This window comes from Monodon monoceros, unplaced genomic scaffold (assembly GCF_005190385.1).
Source record: "Monodon monoceros isolate NGI ecotype Baffin Bay Population unplaced genomic scaffold, NGI_Narwhal_1 Super_Scaffold_21, whole genome shotgun sequence".
In the NCBI taxonomy this organism is placed as follows: domain Eukaryota; kingdom Metazoa; phylum Chordata; class Mammalia; order Artiodactyla; family Monodontidae; genus Monodon; species Monodon monoceros.
Window position 1 is genome coordinate 51,107,847 of NW_021703778.1, and position 16,677 is coordinate 51,124,523.

Genomic DNA, 16,677 nt, shown 5'->3' on the forward strand with positions numbered 1-16,677 from the left:
CAGTGGTATTGATTTCATCAGTGCTTTTGATGCTGCTGCTGAAAGTCCTTTTGAAAACTCACTTAAGCCATCTAACCTCAGCATATTATTTTAGGATGTTGTTGGGGTTTTTTTTCTGCCAAAGTGCTTTTTCATCTACGTTAATAAGGCTTTACTCCAAGAGGATTTACAGCTGTCTAAATAGTTCTGTCTGTCTCATGCCTGTAAAACAGCTAGCTGACCAGATAGGTGTCCACTGCAGGCAGCCAGAACACTCCAGAATTATTCAGGTTTGTTTGGCAACTGAGCAAAGATATGCACAGACTCATGCAGGCCACCTGGTGGGGGGCGGGGTCCTGCATCCTCTCTGTCCTCTCCTCTCCGGCAGAGCCACTCACAGCCTTGGCCGTCCGCAGGACCCTGTTTCTCCATCTTTGGTGCTGTGCCCTGGTGCAGCCTTCACTTCCCAGCAGGTTCTTCTCTCGCACTGTGAGGCACCAGCTGACATTCATGGAGGATTATTAGATTTAAACAACACATTCACACGGACTTGCCAGGAAGAGTTGAGTCTGGACGGTAGAGTTTCCATGGGGCCCTCCGCTGGCTTCAGAACAGACAGTCTTGGAGGCAGAACATGGTCAGTGGCCGCTGAGGGTCTGTAGTTTGATGAAGCCCCACAAGCCTCTTGGTCTCCAAGGAGGAGGAGAGAGCAATCCTGGCACTTTTAACCCAAGACTTGGTTAAGACTTTCCAGAGAGAAGTTGAGGGAACCTTGAGATATTATGAGATATGCTGCAGTTTGAGTTACTTTTTAGGTGGCAGTACTTACACATGCTCAAAACCCAAAAGACATATAAAGGTCAGTAGTGAAAAAGCTTCCTTCATAGGCATGGTTTTTACACTTCCGTCCATGGATATCCTGTGTTCTTAGTTCTTAGAAGAAAATTCTCCAGAATTTCTGTATATACAAGCAAAATTGAGTATGTATACAAGAATGTAATATGAATTCTGGTTTCCCTTGTTTTTACTCAAAATATCTATACATAGTACTGTTTTGCACCTTGATTTTTGTCCCCTAACAAGAAACTTGAAGAGCTTTCCATATCATACCAAACCATGGGAACCTGCCTTGTTCTTTTTTATATGTACATAGACTTTCACTGTATGAATCCAACAGAATTCAAGTAACACGTACTGATGAGTATGTGGGTGTGTGCGGTCACGCACGGTGCCACAGAGTATGTCATTCCACACATACACAAGGAAATCCACAGGACGGATTGCCCAAGTGGGACTGCTGAGTGAGAGCACATTTATGATTTCTACAAGCATTGCCAAATTACCTTCCAAAAACATGAACCAACTTACGTTCCTGCCAACCTTGTATCAGCCTTACTAACAGAATATGTATGGAGTTTTGCCCATCTGATAGTTAAAAATGATATCTCATTTGTTTTTAATGTACATATATCTCTTATAATGAGTAAGGTAGAACATCTTATCATGTTTAAAGGCCATTTATATTTCCTTTTCTATCAACTGTGCAAGTGCTTTGCATATTTTTCTCTTGTACTGCTGATCATTTTTTTGTCAATTCTAAGAATTCTTTACATACTAGAGAGAATTCTTTACATACTAGCACTATTTCTATGATATGACTTGTCAATATTTTCCAGTTTGTTGTTTTGCCCTTTGACTTTGCTTATGCTGTTTTTGCCTTCTTTTTTTTTTACGTACTCAAATTTATTAATCTTTTCTTTTGGCTTCTGGATTTCAAGCCATAGAAAGGCCATCAGCACTCCAAACTTATGGAGGCATTCTCCCACATGAGAGAATTTGAAAACTTTTTATGACTTCATCTTTCGTGATTAAGTCTTTGCTCTACCTGGAATCTATCCTGGTACAAAGTGTTAGGTATGGATCCAACTTGGTGTTTTAACACTGGATCCACGTTTCATAAGATGACTGGTCAAGGGGCTTGCATGGTTTGTGCCCACCCCTTCCAAGAAAGCCAGCCTACTCCTCAGGGACAGACAGTCATCCAAATGCACCATTGGGTTTGCTTATATTTTTATTCAAATTTGCTTAAATTAAACCACTTTTTTATCTGAAAGTCACAGCTACAGCAAACCTATCTAACAAAGCTCTGTCTCTCCCAGCCAGAGGGAGGGGATTTGCAACAGGGTCAGGGTCAAGAACAGGGTTCCCACGGATTTGGGAAGAGGGATCATTTTCGGTGGGAAGAGCACTTCCCCCCTTGAGTCTCCCAGAGAGGTGCCTTTGCCAGCCGGTCGAATACAACATCCACAAGCTGGGTGTTAGGCTGGTGGTACAGGGTATACCCCAGCCCAGGAGACCCCTAAACAAGGAGCCCTTCTGATGAGCTGGCTCCCCATCAACCAGGAGCAGCCCCTCTACCTCACCTTGAGCCTCTACTCTGTGTCCAGGGGTGATGAGTAAGGTGGTCAGATCTACTTCTCACTTCTCTGCACTCTGGATGGAGAATTCCAATAACTGTTGGTGCCCTAGGAGCAGGGTACAGGGTGGCCAGTTAGAATACATGGCACCCTGTTCAAATAAACAGTGAATACATTTTTAGTGTAAGTGTTTCCCAAGTATTGTTTGGGGTATGCTTATACTTTAAAAATCATTCATTGCTTTTTAGGAATTCAAATTTAATTGGGCATCCTGTGGTTTTATTTGCTAAATCTGGCAACCCTAGAAGGATGCAAGAGTTAGAACAAAGAATTTGACTACTTCAGATCTTCTTTCACCCACAGATTTGCTTAACAGCATGGAGGGTGTATGAATAAACCTACACCTGGAGAGGATGAGAAAAGCCCATCTCTCCCCTGCTCCAAAGAGCCCAGATTTGTGCATCGGAGGAATATTTGCATACAGGGAACATCTGGTCCATGAATTTTTTCTTGGCCAAAACATGATGGGTAGGACAGTGATCACATAGGAGGCCGTTGGACACATAAGTTGGTAGTCACCTCCCAGAAGGAAGCCGGGCTTACCTCTCACTGTTTTACAGATTGACCAGAAGCAGTTCAACAAAATCCTCGATCTGATTGAGAGCGGAAAGAAGGAGGGAGCCAAGCTGGAATATGGGGGCTCGGCCATGGAAGACAGGGGGCTCTTCATCAAACCCACTGTCTTCTCAGAAGTTACCGACACCATGCGGATCGCCAAAGAGGAGGTACTGGGGCTGCAGGAAAAACCATGTCCCGTGGGGCCCTGTGCTGAGCTGGGGCCCAGGGGGGTGGGGAAGGGGGCTGGGCCTTTCAAACCTGAGTCTTCTCCAGGGACCAGGGATCCCAGAAATCTCTGTGAAGGGACTGTTTTCCTTTTTCCTGTGGCCTTTTCCCTCTCCTTAGGGGTCCTTTGGGAAGCCGTCCTGCTCCTGGGACCCCTGAGCCCTGTGTAGAGTTTGTCCTAGCCCCCAGTTCCACGCATTGCTCATCGTCTCCAGGGAACAACAATCCCTCTTCTGTCTTCTAACATGTCCTCAGGTTAGCCTAGGGTGGAGGGCTATTGCAACCTGTGCATTTTGTCAGGAATCAAGCCATGGATTCAGGGCCCAAAGCTGCCTTCAGTTCCCCCAGACCGAACTTAAATGACAAGTGTTCATTCCAAAAACATGTCCTGGCTAGAAGTCTCTTTGAAGTTTTCCATCATGGGCATCCTTAGAAATGGTGGAAATTAAGATGGCCCCCAATAAGAGCGTAATTCTAACTGTGTCTTTCAGTGCCACTGTTAAGCTAGTTACAACTGGTTCCCACCTGAGTCCCAGGTGCTTGGACCCCGGAATGTGGCCTTTTGGGGCACATGAAAGAGTGAATCACTGCCGAAGTCTTCCCGGTTCGAGCCTTTTATACACTTTCTCCTTGAGATTTTTATGTGTTACTAACTGTACCCTGATGGCATGAGACTCAGCTCTTTAAACCTCTCTATGACAAGCTCCGTGGGAACCAGGGCAGGTATTTCAGCAGGCTGACCCTGTCCTGCTGGGCTATGGTGCTGAACATTGAATCAGTTACAAGCTCCTTTCAAAATCACCTTTAAATATTCAGCCTGTAGCTCTTTCCTTTCCTTTGCTATGTTGTAGATGGTGAGGAGCACTGCCTCACTCCCTCCCCTGGGAGTTATTAGGGAAACATTTTAGGTCATCTTCATTGATAGAAAATGCAGCACCAAGAGACCAGGGCCTGCAGTCTGTGCCTGCAAACACCCTTCACAATAACTTTCCAAGAATGACTTCCAAGGTTTTGTCTTCAGTGCATCCCAGCATGCAGGGGCTTCTCCAAAACTTGAAGCTGGGGCTTCTAGAAGCCCTGACCACATTGAGAGAGCTTCGACCCAACGTATTATTTTGGTTGTTATTTTTTATTTTTGTTTAATTCAGTCTTTCCCTTGGGATTTCAACCATCACACAGCTAAAAAGATGTTTGGATTCTCTCCTTCAGTTATCCTCTTCGTGCGTGTGAGCACTGTGGGTGTTTGAAAAAAGCATAAACGAAGGAAGTGCCTGCTCAGGGCATACATGCTTCATTCCAGCAGCTTCTCACTGCCATTCTTCCAATTAATCATAGATTTTTGGACCGGTGCAGCCAATACTGAAGTTCAAAAATATCGAAGAAGTGATAAAAAGAGCAAATAGCCTTGAATACGGACTAACAGCAGCTGTGTTCACAAAAAACCTCGACAAAGCACTGAAGCTGGCTTCCGCATTAGAGTCTGGAACGGTCTGGTGAGTAGAGCATGTGCTCGGCCCCCCTGAGCTGCTGGCCAGCTGGCTTCCTTACCCTTCTGTTAACAAAGAGCTTTTAGTCGTACATTATGCGCCAAGCACTGTCTAAGCACTTTGCTCCATCCTCATGACCACCTTCTGAGAGGGGTACTGTTATCGCCCCCATTTTACAGATGAGGAAATCAAGAGACAGAGAGACTGTGTGACTTGCCCAGGGTCACACAGCTAGTATGTGGCAGAGCAGAGCTCAGGACCAACTGTCCAGCTCTGATGCCCATGCTCTTGACCACCGTGTTGGGCCACCCCTTATTTTTTATTCTAATTCTAAGAGCAGCACGTGCTCTTGTGCAAAGTGTGGATGAAAGTTCCTGTTTCACCAATAATTCTGATTACACTATCCCCATTTTAAAGTTAATATTAGAAGATAAATATGAATTGGAGGCCAAGAAGCAGGAGAACTTTGAGGTCAGGGCCTGTCTCATTTCAGAGCTAATTCTTATTGCCTTCGCCATAATTTTCCTCTCCCTTTTTCTCCCTTTGTCATTCCCTTTCTATCCCAGTGAGAAGCTTTATACTTCAGAATATTCAAATTTTAGTTTCTGGTGGTAAGAGCAAGAAGGCAGAGATCAAAAACACTGTTTTCATGATTAAAACCTTGACAAAAAGTCTCCTTTAGGTGACGCTCTACACCAAGTGCCTAGTAGCTGCAACACCTGAGGTCCAGCTGGGTCCTCTCCTGGTGACCCTGAACTTCTCTTTATTCTCTCTCCAGGATCAACTGCTACAATGCCATCTACGCACAGGCTCCATTTGGTGGCTTTAAAATGTCGGGGAATGGCAGAGAACTGTAAGTGTTTCTGTCACTCCATACCTGTCAGCAGGGCCGATAAAAGATACACTAGATCTGCAGTGTATGGCGAATGGTGGCCCACCCTCCAGTCCACTGAGCTCTCCCCTGTGCTGTGCTTTCCCCCTGGGCTGTGCCGTGTCCCCCATCTTCTCTCCCCTTCCTGCCCTTCCCTACCCTCATCCTCACGCCACCCCAGGACCGACCCCCAGCCTCAGCATATGTGTCCTCCCTAGCACCCATCCCATGTGGAGATGTTCAGTAGGTACTTGACCTAGGCTCACTGCAGGACAGGGCAGAGCTGGGAAGTGCACTTTCCACCAGACGCAGGATGTCATTACTCACTCAAACCCTGGCCCTCAGCAGGGAGGATGGGCTCTCTCCCAGGTCAGGCTGTGGCCCTTCTGCCCACAAGCAAGTTCCCAAGGACAGAGCGTGGGTGACTCTGGCTCCTCCTCAGTGCCTTTTCAGAGGGATACTGCAACATGCTGGGCCTCCGAGCCTCTGTCAAACCCACCGCACACTCCTTCATGGTGCCCTTCTGTCTTGCCCTTTGGGAGGCTGTGCTCCATAGACCTAGACTAATGGATGGATCTTCTGTGTCTGGCCCAAGATAAAAGGCCCAGGCCTAGAGCTAGATGGAGTGTTCTGGGGGTGGGCACGCTGTGGTTTCCAGCCAGATGCTGCCTTCTCTCCCACATCTTTCTTGGTGGTCGTTGGGGTTTTATTAGCCTTTGTGGACAAATAGCTTGTAGGATCAATCTTCCCAGGGAAACCATCTGTGACAACACACAGGGTCATTCCTGGAACATCTCAAAGGACTCCGAGCTCTTCCTCTTATTTAAACAGTTTGTATTATTTATATACAGATGCATCACTTCGTACTTATTTGTACATCTTCCAGTAGGAGCACTCAAATGCTTCCCCTTGGCTTGGGCCTTAGTGGGGCCTTTGGGCAGCTACCCTTCCAGATTCTTAATCAAGATGTATGAAGGAATGAACGGGGCTGGCTTCCATCCCTGAGCAAATGCTCTTGACCAGTCTCCAGGGAATTGGGGGCCCTTCCCCCTTCTCAGTCCTTCTTTCTCATTCATCCTGACTCATGGCAATACAGCAGAGCCATCTGAACATCTGAGTAGAGTGTGTCCATTTGTGTCCCCCTAATTCCTAAAATTGGTTTGCCCTTCCAGAACCTCAGTAAATTCTTGGCCATGAAGACCCTTTACAGAATCCTTGTTCCCTCTGTTGAATGGCTTGTTTGTGTTGTGTTCTGTGAGCCTCTGTTCATTACCTCTTCACACTCACCTGTCCACCAGGGACATGAGACCTTGGCTGGGATTACCTGCATCACCTCTAGGGCCCACCAATAGCACTGGCCACAGCTGACATTTGCTGAGCACGGACTCTGCCGACCTCTATCTGAGAGCCTTGCACATGTTAAGGCATGCCATCCTTACAACAGTCCCTGGGATAATCTGAGTCCACTCAGGCTGCTGGGACAGAATACAGTAGACTGGTGGCTTAAACAACAAACATTTATTTCTCCACTTCTGGAGGTTCAATATCCAGGTGTCTGTTGAGGACCCTATCTTCCTGGTTCACAGGCAGCCGTGTTCTCTCTGTGTCCCCATGGAGTGGAAGGGAGGAAAGTGTTCTCTGGGGTCTCCTTTATAAGGACACTAATCTCATTCATGAGGGCTCCACCCTCTTGACCTAATCACCTCCTAGAGGCCTCACCTCCTAATTTCTTCACATTAAGGATTAGGGCTTCAACATTTGAATTTCAGGGGGACACACATGTTCAGTCTACTGCAGGTAGGTACTACTGCTACCCCTGTTTTTGGATGAGGAAACTCAGGGATGCCCAGAGAGGTCCTGTGCCTTACCCAGGTCACACTACCAGTAAGTGACAGAGTTGGGATTGAACTCTTAAACCCACCACACCACAGGGCCTTGCTCAGTAGGGGTCACCTCTGTGAGCCACCTGGGATGAAGCCAGCCAGGGTACACAGAGTCATTTGTCTCCTCGCTCTGCTGCTTCAACCAGTCAGGTTGTGACAGCTGTGGGACCCAGAACCCCACAAGGCCTTCCTCACAGAGGCCAGGCACAGCCTCCTCCCACAGCAAGAACTTCAGTCCCCAAAGCAGATGTCCTTGGATGCAGGAAGGGTGTGTGGGGCCCACCTGACTTCTAGGCAACTGACTCACACCCACTATTACTGCTTTTCTCACCTGTGTCTCCCTCCCCATCCCTGGTGGCACTGCCTGCCCGCTGCAGAACAGGGCAGGGGAGTATCCGCTGCACTCAGTCCGTGTGTCATCCTGCCGGTTAGCCAAAATTGGGACTTTTGTGGATGTCTGTTTTTTCGACCCTTGGCATATATTTTCCCAAAGCTTTTGATAAAGTACTTTAACATAATCCACAAGGAGACTGGAAACTGGCTTGAAAACCAATTTCCGTTTTCAGTTGTCTCTAATTAATGTCTTCACGTTGCAATGAGTTCCCCTTTTTTATGCTGGAGCACTATGCGGTGGATTCCATGGTTTTCCCCATCCCCGGCCACCTGGGTGGGGCTGGCTATCTGCCGCCCACCCACGGGCCCCTCTGGGATCTCTCCCTGTACAGGTCTTGGGATGAAGCCTGCAATTTCTCTTCCTCCTGGACACTTTTCTTAGTTCTTTGTTTTGCTTTGCAATATAGTAACAAAAAAAATGCACACTGTAGAGACATGTGGGAAGTCAAGGTCTCCCTCCCCTGACCCTCAATCCCATTTGTTAGAGGTAACCACTGTCCCATCATCCATTTTATTCATTTTGTTCACTTGTTCATTTGTTCACTGGCATATATTTACTGAGCACCTTTGATGCCCCAGGCACATGCTAGGCTCTGAGCACACAGCAGTGAACTCTATAAACAGCAGTGCCAATGCCCCCAACATTCTGGTGAGGTCCAATGGAAGAAAGGCTGAGCTTATGGATGAGTGAGCGCCAAGGTGGTCACAACTGGGTGAGAAACCATTTAGGAAGGGCCACAGGGGGTCAAATAAGAATGACAAGAACTTGAACTAGGGCAGTGACTGCAGGAATAAAAAGAATGAGGTGATTCATGCACTTAATCTTACAGGAGTGATTTCATATTGGACTTACTAGTTATGTGCTAATTCAGCATGATTTTATCACTTGGTTTGCTTTTCTTTCTTTATGCAGTTGAGAAATCATTAACTGCGTTGAATTTTTACAGTACAATACGATGTGCTCATTTTTAAAGGTTATTGTACATTTTCTATACATACAATGGATGTAAACATGTATTTTTTTTCTGTTTTCAAATGACTTGGGAGGAAAATACTTTTTGCTCTTAAGAATGGGTTTTGGATATCCTAACCTTCTTTTTATTGGTGGTCTCCTATGATGGACTTTTGAGTTATTTCCAAGGGGTTTTGCTGCTACAGACCATGCTGATGTTCTTCCTTGCGCATAAATCTTTATGCACTTGTGGGGAATTGTTCTCAGAATAAATTCCCAAAATTGGGTAACCCAGCACATGAAAAATGGGCTCCCACTCTTGGTTTGCATTCCTTTAATTGTAAGGGGTTGAGCACCTTATTAACACTTATTGGTAATCTTTATTTTTCTTCTGCAAACTGACTATTCATGTCTTTTGTTGATTTTTCCATTTGTTTTTTTAAATTGGTTCGTAAGAGCTTTTTGTGTATTAAGGAAAACAGCACTCTGTTTCTCACACAGTGTTGTAAATGTAATTTTTTTCTAGTTTATAATTTGCCTTTGGGTTTTTTTATGGAGTTTTCTGCTCTGCAAAAGTTGAATTTAGCATTCTGTATATGGCTTTTATATTTTGTTATGTTTAGAAAAAATTACAAAATAATTCACCCATTGTCATGTATCATTCTTGAACTTCGTTTTAGGACACTACCAAAGAACTCAATGACATATTAACAATAAAATAATAATATTACTTTCTACCATTTACTTTTTACCTAGCACATAGTAGGTAAATTTGCTCTATTTGAATCAACTCTAATCATTATAACTATAGGGAGGTGATGGTATTCCAATTCTACAGATGATGATATTGAGGCTCAGGGAAGGCAAAAAAACTTGCCTTAACTGCATAGCCAGTAGTTATCCAGCTTGAGCTACCTCAGAATCCCATAGCTTGTGAATCCCCTGGCTGTTAAGGCACAGATTTCTGGGCCCCGCCCCTAGGTTCAGTAGATGTATTAATTTCCTATTGCTGCTACAATAAATAACCACAAAATTAGTGGCTTAAACAACATTAATGTATTATCTCACGGTTCTGAAGGATAAAAATCTGACATGAGTCAGCTAATTAGCAATTTTAATTCCATCTGCAACCCTAATTCCCCTTTGTCATATAACCTAATATTTTCAAAGGTTCAGAGAATTAGGATGTGAACGCCTTGAGGGGGGCATTATTCTGCTTACCACAGTAGGTCTGGGGGACCTGAGTCTCTGCATTTCGAGCAAGTTCTGAGGTGAGGCTGGTGCTGCTGGTCTGGGGGCCACACTTTGAGAAGCTCTGGTCTAAGGGATGAGATGGGATTCTGTCTCGAGTGTTTCTAGCTACAGAGCCTCCATGGCCACCTCTTTTCCTAAACAGGTGCACATTCTTATTTACATAATGGCAGAGCAAGTCTTGTAGAGGCTTTTAAATCGATCCAAAGCCACCTCTTGGTTCTGGGAAGGGGATCTGCCCTAAGGATGACTCATGATGCCTGAGATGGGTCACTGGGCTCTGCAAGACTTAAGGAAAGGATGTATACCAGAAACACGGACTCAAAGGCTGCGGACTTCCTCATGTCCACTCTGCTAACATCCGCGCCCCTTGCCGCTCCATACTGGCCTCACTCTTCTTACAGCTGGTCCCCAGCTCCAGGTCCTCTATGTCCCTGCCCAACATGGATGCTCTGGCCACATACCCGGTCAGTAGCTTCGGGCCTCTGCCTCTTCTGTCTCCAAGCAGCTCCACCCAGGGATTTACCACTTTGTTTTAAATCCCCTTCATCCTTTGAAGGCAAACCCTTAGTCCTTCTGAATATTTCAGAAGCATCACACACACACAAAACTTGACATTTAACCTTCAGTTACATTTCCAGGTACTTAAACTTACTAATGGTCTTACAGTCCTTAGACTCTATTAAGTCCTCACATTCTGGCCTTTGCACAGACTCCAGACTGCCCAACAGAGTACTAGCCTGTGAAGCATTAGAACTCGGTTCACACAGAATGGCTAAGTGCCTGCCCATGTTATATCTCCCTCTTTTCTGTGATCACAGAGGTGAATATGCGCTGGCTGAATACACAGAAGTGAAAACTGTCACCATCAAACTCGACGACAAGGACCCCTGAAGGAAAGGCAGGCTCCTTCCTCAAACATCTGACAGCTGAATGTGGCAGATCTAACTTGCTGAAGAGAAACCTACATTCTGACCTTCCTGGGGTGCTTTCTTCTGGAGACTTTAAATCTACTGGATTTGAACGATTTCTATTTTCCTCTCACACTCCTGTTTCATTGACCAAAATGTTGTGTGTGAAATTGTAGTCCTGCTTGGGGATGGGACTAGTGGCCATTTCTGTTTTCCACTTTCCACCAGATCCCGGGGACAGTAAGGAGGCTCAGGGTGTTGTCAACAGGAAGTGGTATTTGAAGTATCGAGCAGTAGCTTAAAAATGCTTTGTTGACTCTGACTCCAGTAAGAATTTGGAAAAACAAAATCCCTGCGTGTTCTGCAAACAGGGCTCTGTACCTGCGGGTTCCTCAGGGTTACCTGCCCACAGAACAAGCCCCTCCTACCATTCAGTGGGAAGGAATAGCAGTAAGTTTAAAAAGAAGTTAAAAACAAGGCTGGGAGTATCAGATGTGGGGAGCCTTGGGGAGGCACGTACCATGGAAGGGTCCTGAAGGCCTTGGATGTGAATGGTCTTCAAGGACTGTATCTTGACATTGACAATGGGACTCAGCTTAAAACCAATACTGCCTTTGGAATGTGACCAAATCAACAGCCCAAAGAGCTTATCTAATGCTATGTCATTGTCTACCTTAACCAAGGCACTTTCTTAGGCAGGAAATGTCGCTAGTGTCACCATCGCTGCTAAAGACCCAGTGCTCTAACACTACAACAGTATAGCAAATCCTAGGATCATTAAGTCCCACATTTTACAAATTAGAGCCATAATTTGCTTTTCCCAATTATGCATTTCTACCACTTGCCTATGTAGTTTTCCTTTTCTCCAGTTGGGGTATCAACACTTTAGTAAGACGTACACAACTGAAAAGACTGCTGTTATAATACAGCCCTGGCTTTTCAAAGTCCTACTTTGATATTAATTAGTGATTGATTAAGAAATAACATCTGGACTTCATGGAGGAACTGGGTCTGCTACTGCAGTGGCCTGAGCACAAGCAATAACAGGTTGTGAATTTTTCTTTTCCTCTTTGTGTATCCAAAGGATGTGCAATTCCAAGTTTTAACTTGGAAAACTGAAAGTGTTCCCATATAGCTTTAAAAACACAAAACCAAACTGAAATTGTGTTATTCAGATACTTTTACTAACTAGTACTTTTCTAACGGTGCTTATGTTTGAGAATTAAGTTATGTTTGAGAATTAAATTGGGGCGGCAGTAATAAAATGGAGGCCAGTGTCAAAACCAGTGTATGTATAGAGAAAGTCTTAGGTGAAGTGAGGTTATCATTCTTGTTGGAAATATGCACTATGCAATTCACCTTCTCTCAATCAGTTAACACATCACTTAGACTACCAGTCACGTGTTAAATCAGGATTTGACTTCATACACTGAATTTTCAGGATTTTATCTCAAGTAACTATAAACACTAACCTTGATAATAATACATTAGAGGGTTCTTATTCTTTCATTGTACAATAATGCCTTTAATATGAAATGCTACATTATTTATAATTGGTATAATGTATCTTTTTATAGTTGTAAGTAAACAGAGGTGATGTATTTAACCTTCTGTAATATACTGTATTTATCTATATAGTATTAGATTTCACTTCTGTTAAGGTTTACTCCTGTGGTATGGTTTAAAAAATCTACTGGCCTGGGAATTCTGACCCTAACTGCAGATTGTGTTCAACAATGCAACAACTACAAAATAAAATCAGATATTTGAGAAAATTATGTTTTTTCATTTAAAGATCAGACCCCTTTTCATTCTGAGGCTGACCTTTTTCTTAGAACTTTGGTACAAAATGGCTTGTAATAAAGTGGTATCAATCACTTAAGGACAAAATTACATTTGCTCAATCCATCAAGTCGCACTCTTAGCTTGAATGTGAAACTCACTTCTATGGTTTTGGGGGTGGACCAGGCAGCAAGCTTGGCCTCAGAGGCTCTGCATCTTAGTTGGTGAAGTTGAAGCTGTCATCTGAGCTGACTCAGTCCCTTTTTATCATAAAGTGATGAGGAGATGTGAGTGTGGGAAATGGTGGGGAAGATTGCACGGGGATTTAGGGAAGACACTGTATCCTGCAACTGTGTGCACAAGCATCCATTTTTGCCACTTTTTTCCACGAGGATCTCGGTGTCTGGGTTTAACTTACCTAAAGTTTCTAAGGCTTCAAACCAGTAAGCCTCAATCACCAAGTCATATGCTGACACTGAAGTTGGATCGAGAATATTCCTGTACTTGGTTAGGTCCACCAAGTTCAACCATGCCTGTCGTGTTGAGAGTCCATATCATTTTGGCCATGTAGAGGTAAAGCTCCACCCTTTCAGAGAAAATTTAAGGGAGGCTTGGATCAGATCCCTTTTAATATATGCACTTGTGTATGCTTTAATGCATTTAGAAACCTCCCATTTCCCAATCAAAATGTGAGCAGAAAATTCAAGGAAAATGGCATTACCTTCATTTGGTTTACCATGAAGTTTTACCATGAAGGTAACCATTCTGAGGACATATACTGGCTGTGGTGTGTGTACATGTGTGTGTGTACACGCCTGCCCTTGTGTGCCTGTCGGGGTGGGGCACAGTAGGTTGGCACATTCTCTAAAAGTGGACCCTTTGGAATGCCCTAGCTTCTCCTGATGGTGGACCAAGCCCTTTTAATGTTCTTGCTCCTAGCATGTGGTTGACTTGAGCTTGAAGGTGGATAATTAGGGACATTTTTTAAGTGTCCAAGGAGAAATGTCTGAGGAAACAGAATACCCAGATGAAGGGAGGTGACTAGAAGAACTGAGGGGTCAGTCAATCACTACACCTTCAGAAAGCAGAAAGGGCAGGTCAGGGAGGTAGCTTCCAACTGACCCCACCTTAGGAGGAGTCAATCCAACATGAGATGCTGGTCAGCAGGGGTCAAGAAGCAGAAAGAAATCTTAACTGACCTGTAGCAGTCACCTCATGCAAACCTGTAACACATGCCAATGGATAGAGTTAAATGCTGGGATACAACCAGCTCAAAACAGGCCACCCATGTGACAAGTGTCCTGGCTATTTTCTGCAGTGGAGACATTTCCAAGCCGATTCCCAAGCTCATTTAAAAGGGGAATTGGGGCTTCCCTGGTGGCGCAGTGGTTGAGAGTCTGATGCAGGGGACACGGTTTCATGCCCCAGTCTGGGAAGATCCCACATGCCACGGAGCTGCTGGGCCTGTGAGCCATGGCTGCTGAGCCTGCACATCCGGAGCCTGTGCTCCACAACGGGAGAGGCCACAGCAGTGAGAGGCCCGCATACGAAAAAAAAAAAAGGAAATTGCCCTGAGAAAACCATAATTCAAAAAGAGTCATGTACCACAATGTTCATTGCAGCACTATTTACAATAGCCAGGACATGGAAGCAACCTAAGTGTCCATCAACAGATGAATGGATAAAGAAGATGTGGCACATATATACAATGGAATATTACTCAGCCATAAAAAGAAACAAAATTGAGTGATTTGTAGTGAGGTGGATGGACCTAGAGTCTGTCATACACTGTGAAGTAAGTCAGAAGGAGAAAAACAAACACCGTATGCTAACACATATATATGGAATCTAAGGGGAAAAAAATGGTTCTGAAGAACCTAGGGGCAGGACAGGAATAAAGACGCAGATGTAGGAATGGACTTGAGGACACGGGGAGGGGACGGGTAAGCACGGATGAAATGAGAGAGTGCCATGGACTTATATATACTACCAAATGTAAAATAGATAGCTAGTGGAAAGCAGCCGCATAGCACAGGGAGATCAGCTCGGTGCTTTGTGACCACCTAGAGGGGTGGGATAGGGAGGGTGGGAGGGAGGCGCAAGAGAGAGGAGATATGGGGATATATGTATATGTACAGCTGATTCACTGTTATAAAGCAGAAACTAACACATCATTGTAAAGCAATTATACTCCAATAAAGATGTTTAAATAAATAAATAAAATAAGAGGGAAATTGAATTGCCCCCATCCCCGTGGGCTATGTCAGCTCCCTGGTCAGCGCACTGGGCGTGCGCTTCCTCACGGTATCGCTAGATGGCAGAGCCGCGCGCCTTGCAGGGGGCGCCTCACCGCCATCGCCGGGCTCACCCAGAACCGTGGACGCCACGCCCTGCAATTTATTAGGGACTTTTCGGTAGCAATCATACTGCCTCCTTTTGCATACTGGAATTAGAACCGCAGTGGTGAGGGCAGGATTGCAAAACTGCACCCACACTTTTGGAAGGGCGTCTGGTCTAGGAGAGCTGGAGGGGCAGCCTCTAGGGAGCAAAGCTAAGCTGCCCCATGGCCCCCTCGGCAAACAGGGGCCCAAGGAGCTTGTCCAAGTGGTCACTGCCTGGATTATCTGCAAGGTCATAGGTGGAGGTGGGGGTGGGGGTGGGGCTGCAGCTGCCCGGCTTTTGTGAAATAGCAGTGGTGGCAATTTGTCTCTGTTCCTTGAGAATGTTCCAGTCATAACATTACATAGGAGGAGCCTGGGGTGCGGGTCCTGCCAGGGTGCAGAACCATCCGCTTTTTTCCAAGCAGGTTTCTCTCTCCCCGGTGGGCACGTGGAGCCGAATCCGATGCCTGCCTGCAAGCATGGACGTGCATCTTTATGATCTGCGTTTGGATAATGGCCTCAATCGTGGTAACATACTTATATTAGGTTGAAACATAATAAATTGCCTACACTCCCTCATGTTTGTCTACCACACCACCCACCAAAAAAAACCCAGACAATTTAAAATGATTCACCAGTGACATCTTTGTATATATCCATAATTAAAGGTTCCACCTTCCACCAAACTGGAATAGTTTGCAAACTATTAAAGCTTTAAAATTACATATTTCTAGTCTGCTCTATAAAGAGGTGTACACAAATGAAAATTCCCGTCTTTTTAATATTTACTGCCAGAATCTACGACCCACATATACTAGTCAGAAGTTCATCAGCGAATCTTGCTGCTGAGCGGAACAGAGGGCCAGGGAAAGCGGGGTTGAGCCGAAAACCAACCAATCTCACCGCTGCTCCTGCCCCGCGTGGAGAGCAGGGTACCCAAACTTGGAGGAGACCTCGCGCTAGAAGGTCTCCCGCGGGCCCTGTGGTCACCCGGGCGGGAGCAGTGAGTGTGATCACCCGGGGTTTACGGTGAGGGAAACTGAGGCTGGCGGCCGCAGGGACTCCTCGTGCCCATTGTGGGGAGGCCTCTCAGCGGCTGACCCTCGCCCCGCTCGCTCTTCGCGCCGCCCGCCGCCCGCCGCCCGCCCTCCTCAGGATTGAGGAAGTGCGTCTGGCCCGGCCCGGCCCCGGCGCGCGGCCCGAGGCGCAGGGGCGGAGGGCAGAGGGGCTGCCCGGCCCCGATCCGCCGCTGTCCTCCCGGTCCGCGCGCAGCCCCGCGTCCCAGGCGCCCGCGGCCCTGCCCGCAGTCGCCTCAGGTAAGTGCTGACCCGGCCCGCGCCCCGTCGTGGACCCGCCGCCTCCTGCTGCGCGACCCCGCATGGAGCCCTGGGCCCTGCAGTCCAGGCCCGGGGCGCGGGGCGATCCCGGGCTCACGGCCCCGCCGCCTCCCGCCGCGCTCGCGGGGTGCCGGGTGTGTGGGCCCAGGCGGGGAACCCGAGGCCTCGCGGGACGGCACCGGGGCGGGGG

The 16,677-nt window shown here is 46.3% G+C and overlaps 2 protein-coding genes across 4 annotated transcripts in view; both read left to right on the top strand.

Moving 5' to 3' along the window:
* ALDH1A3 (aldehyde dehydrogenase 1 family member A3) overlaps nt 1-11,450 on the top strand; it is a 34,311-nt gene extending 22,861 nt beyond the window's left edge. Inside the window, exons 10-13 of the mRNA XM_029239632.1 lie at nt 3,017-3,181; nt 4,575-4,732; nt 5,505-5,579; nt 10,898-11,450. Coding sequence (XP_029095465.1) covers nt 3,017-3,181; nt 4,575-4,732; nt 5,505-5,579; nt 10,898-10,970 — 471 coding nt within the window. The 3' untranslated portion in view covers nt 10,971-11,450. The remainder of the gene's footprint in view (nt 1-3,016; nt 3,182-4,574; nt 4,733-5,504; nt 5,580-10,897) is intronic.
* A 4,886-nt stretch (nt 11,451-16,336) lies between these two features.
* The window catches only part of LRRK1 (leucine rich repeat kinase 1), a 123,921-nt gene continuing 123,580 nt past the window's right edge, over nt 16,337-16,677 (top strand). For 2 of the 3 annotated variants that reach the window (XM_029237377.1, XM_029237381.1), the window contains exon 1: nt 16,337-16,466. The gene's annotated coding sequence lies outside the window, so the exon portion shown is untranslated. The remainder of the gene's footprint in view (nt 16,467-16,677) is intronic. The other variant, XM_029237379.1, reaches the window with a different exon arrangement.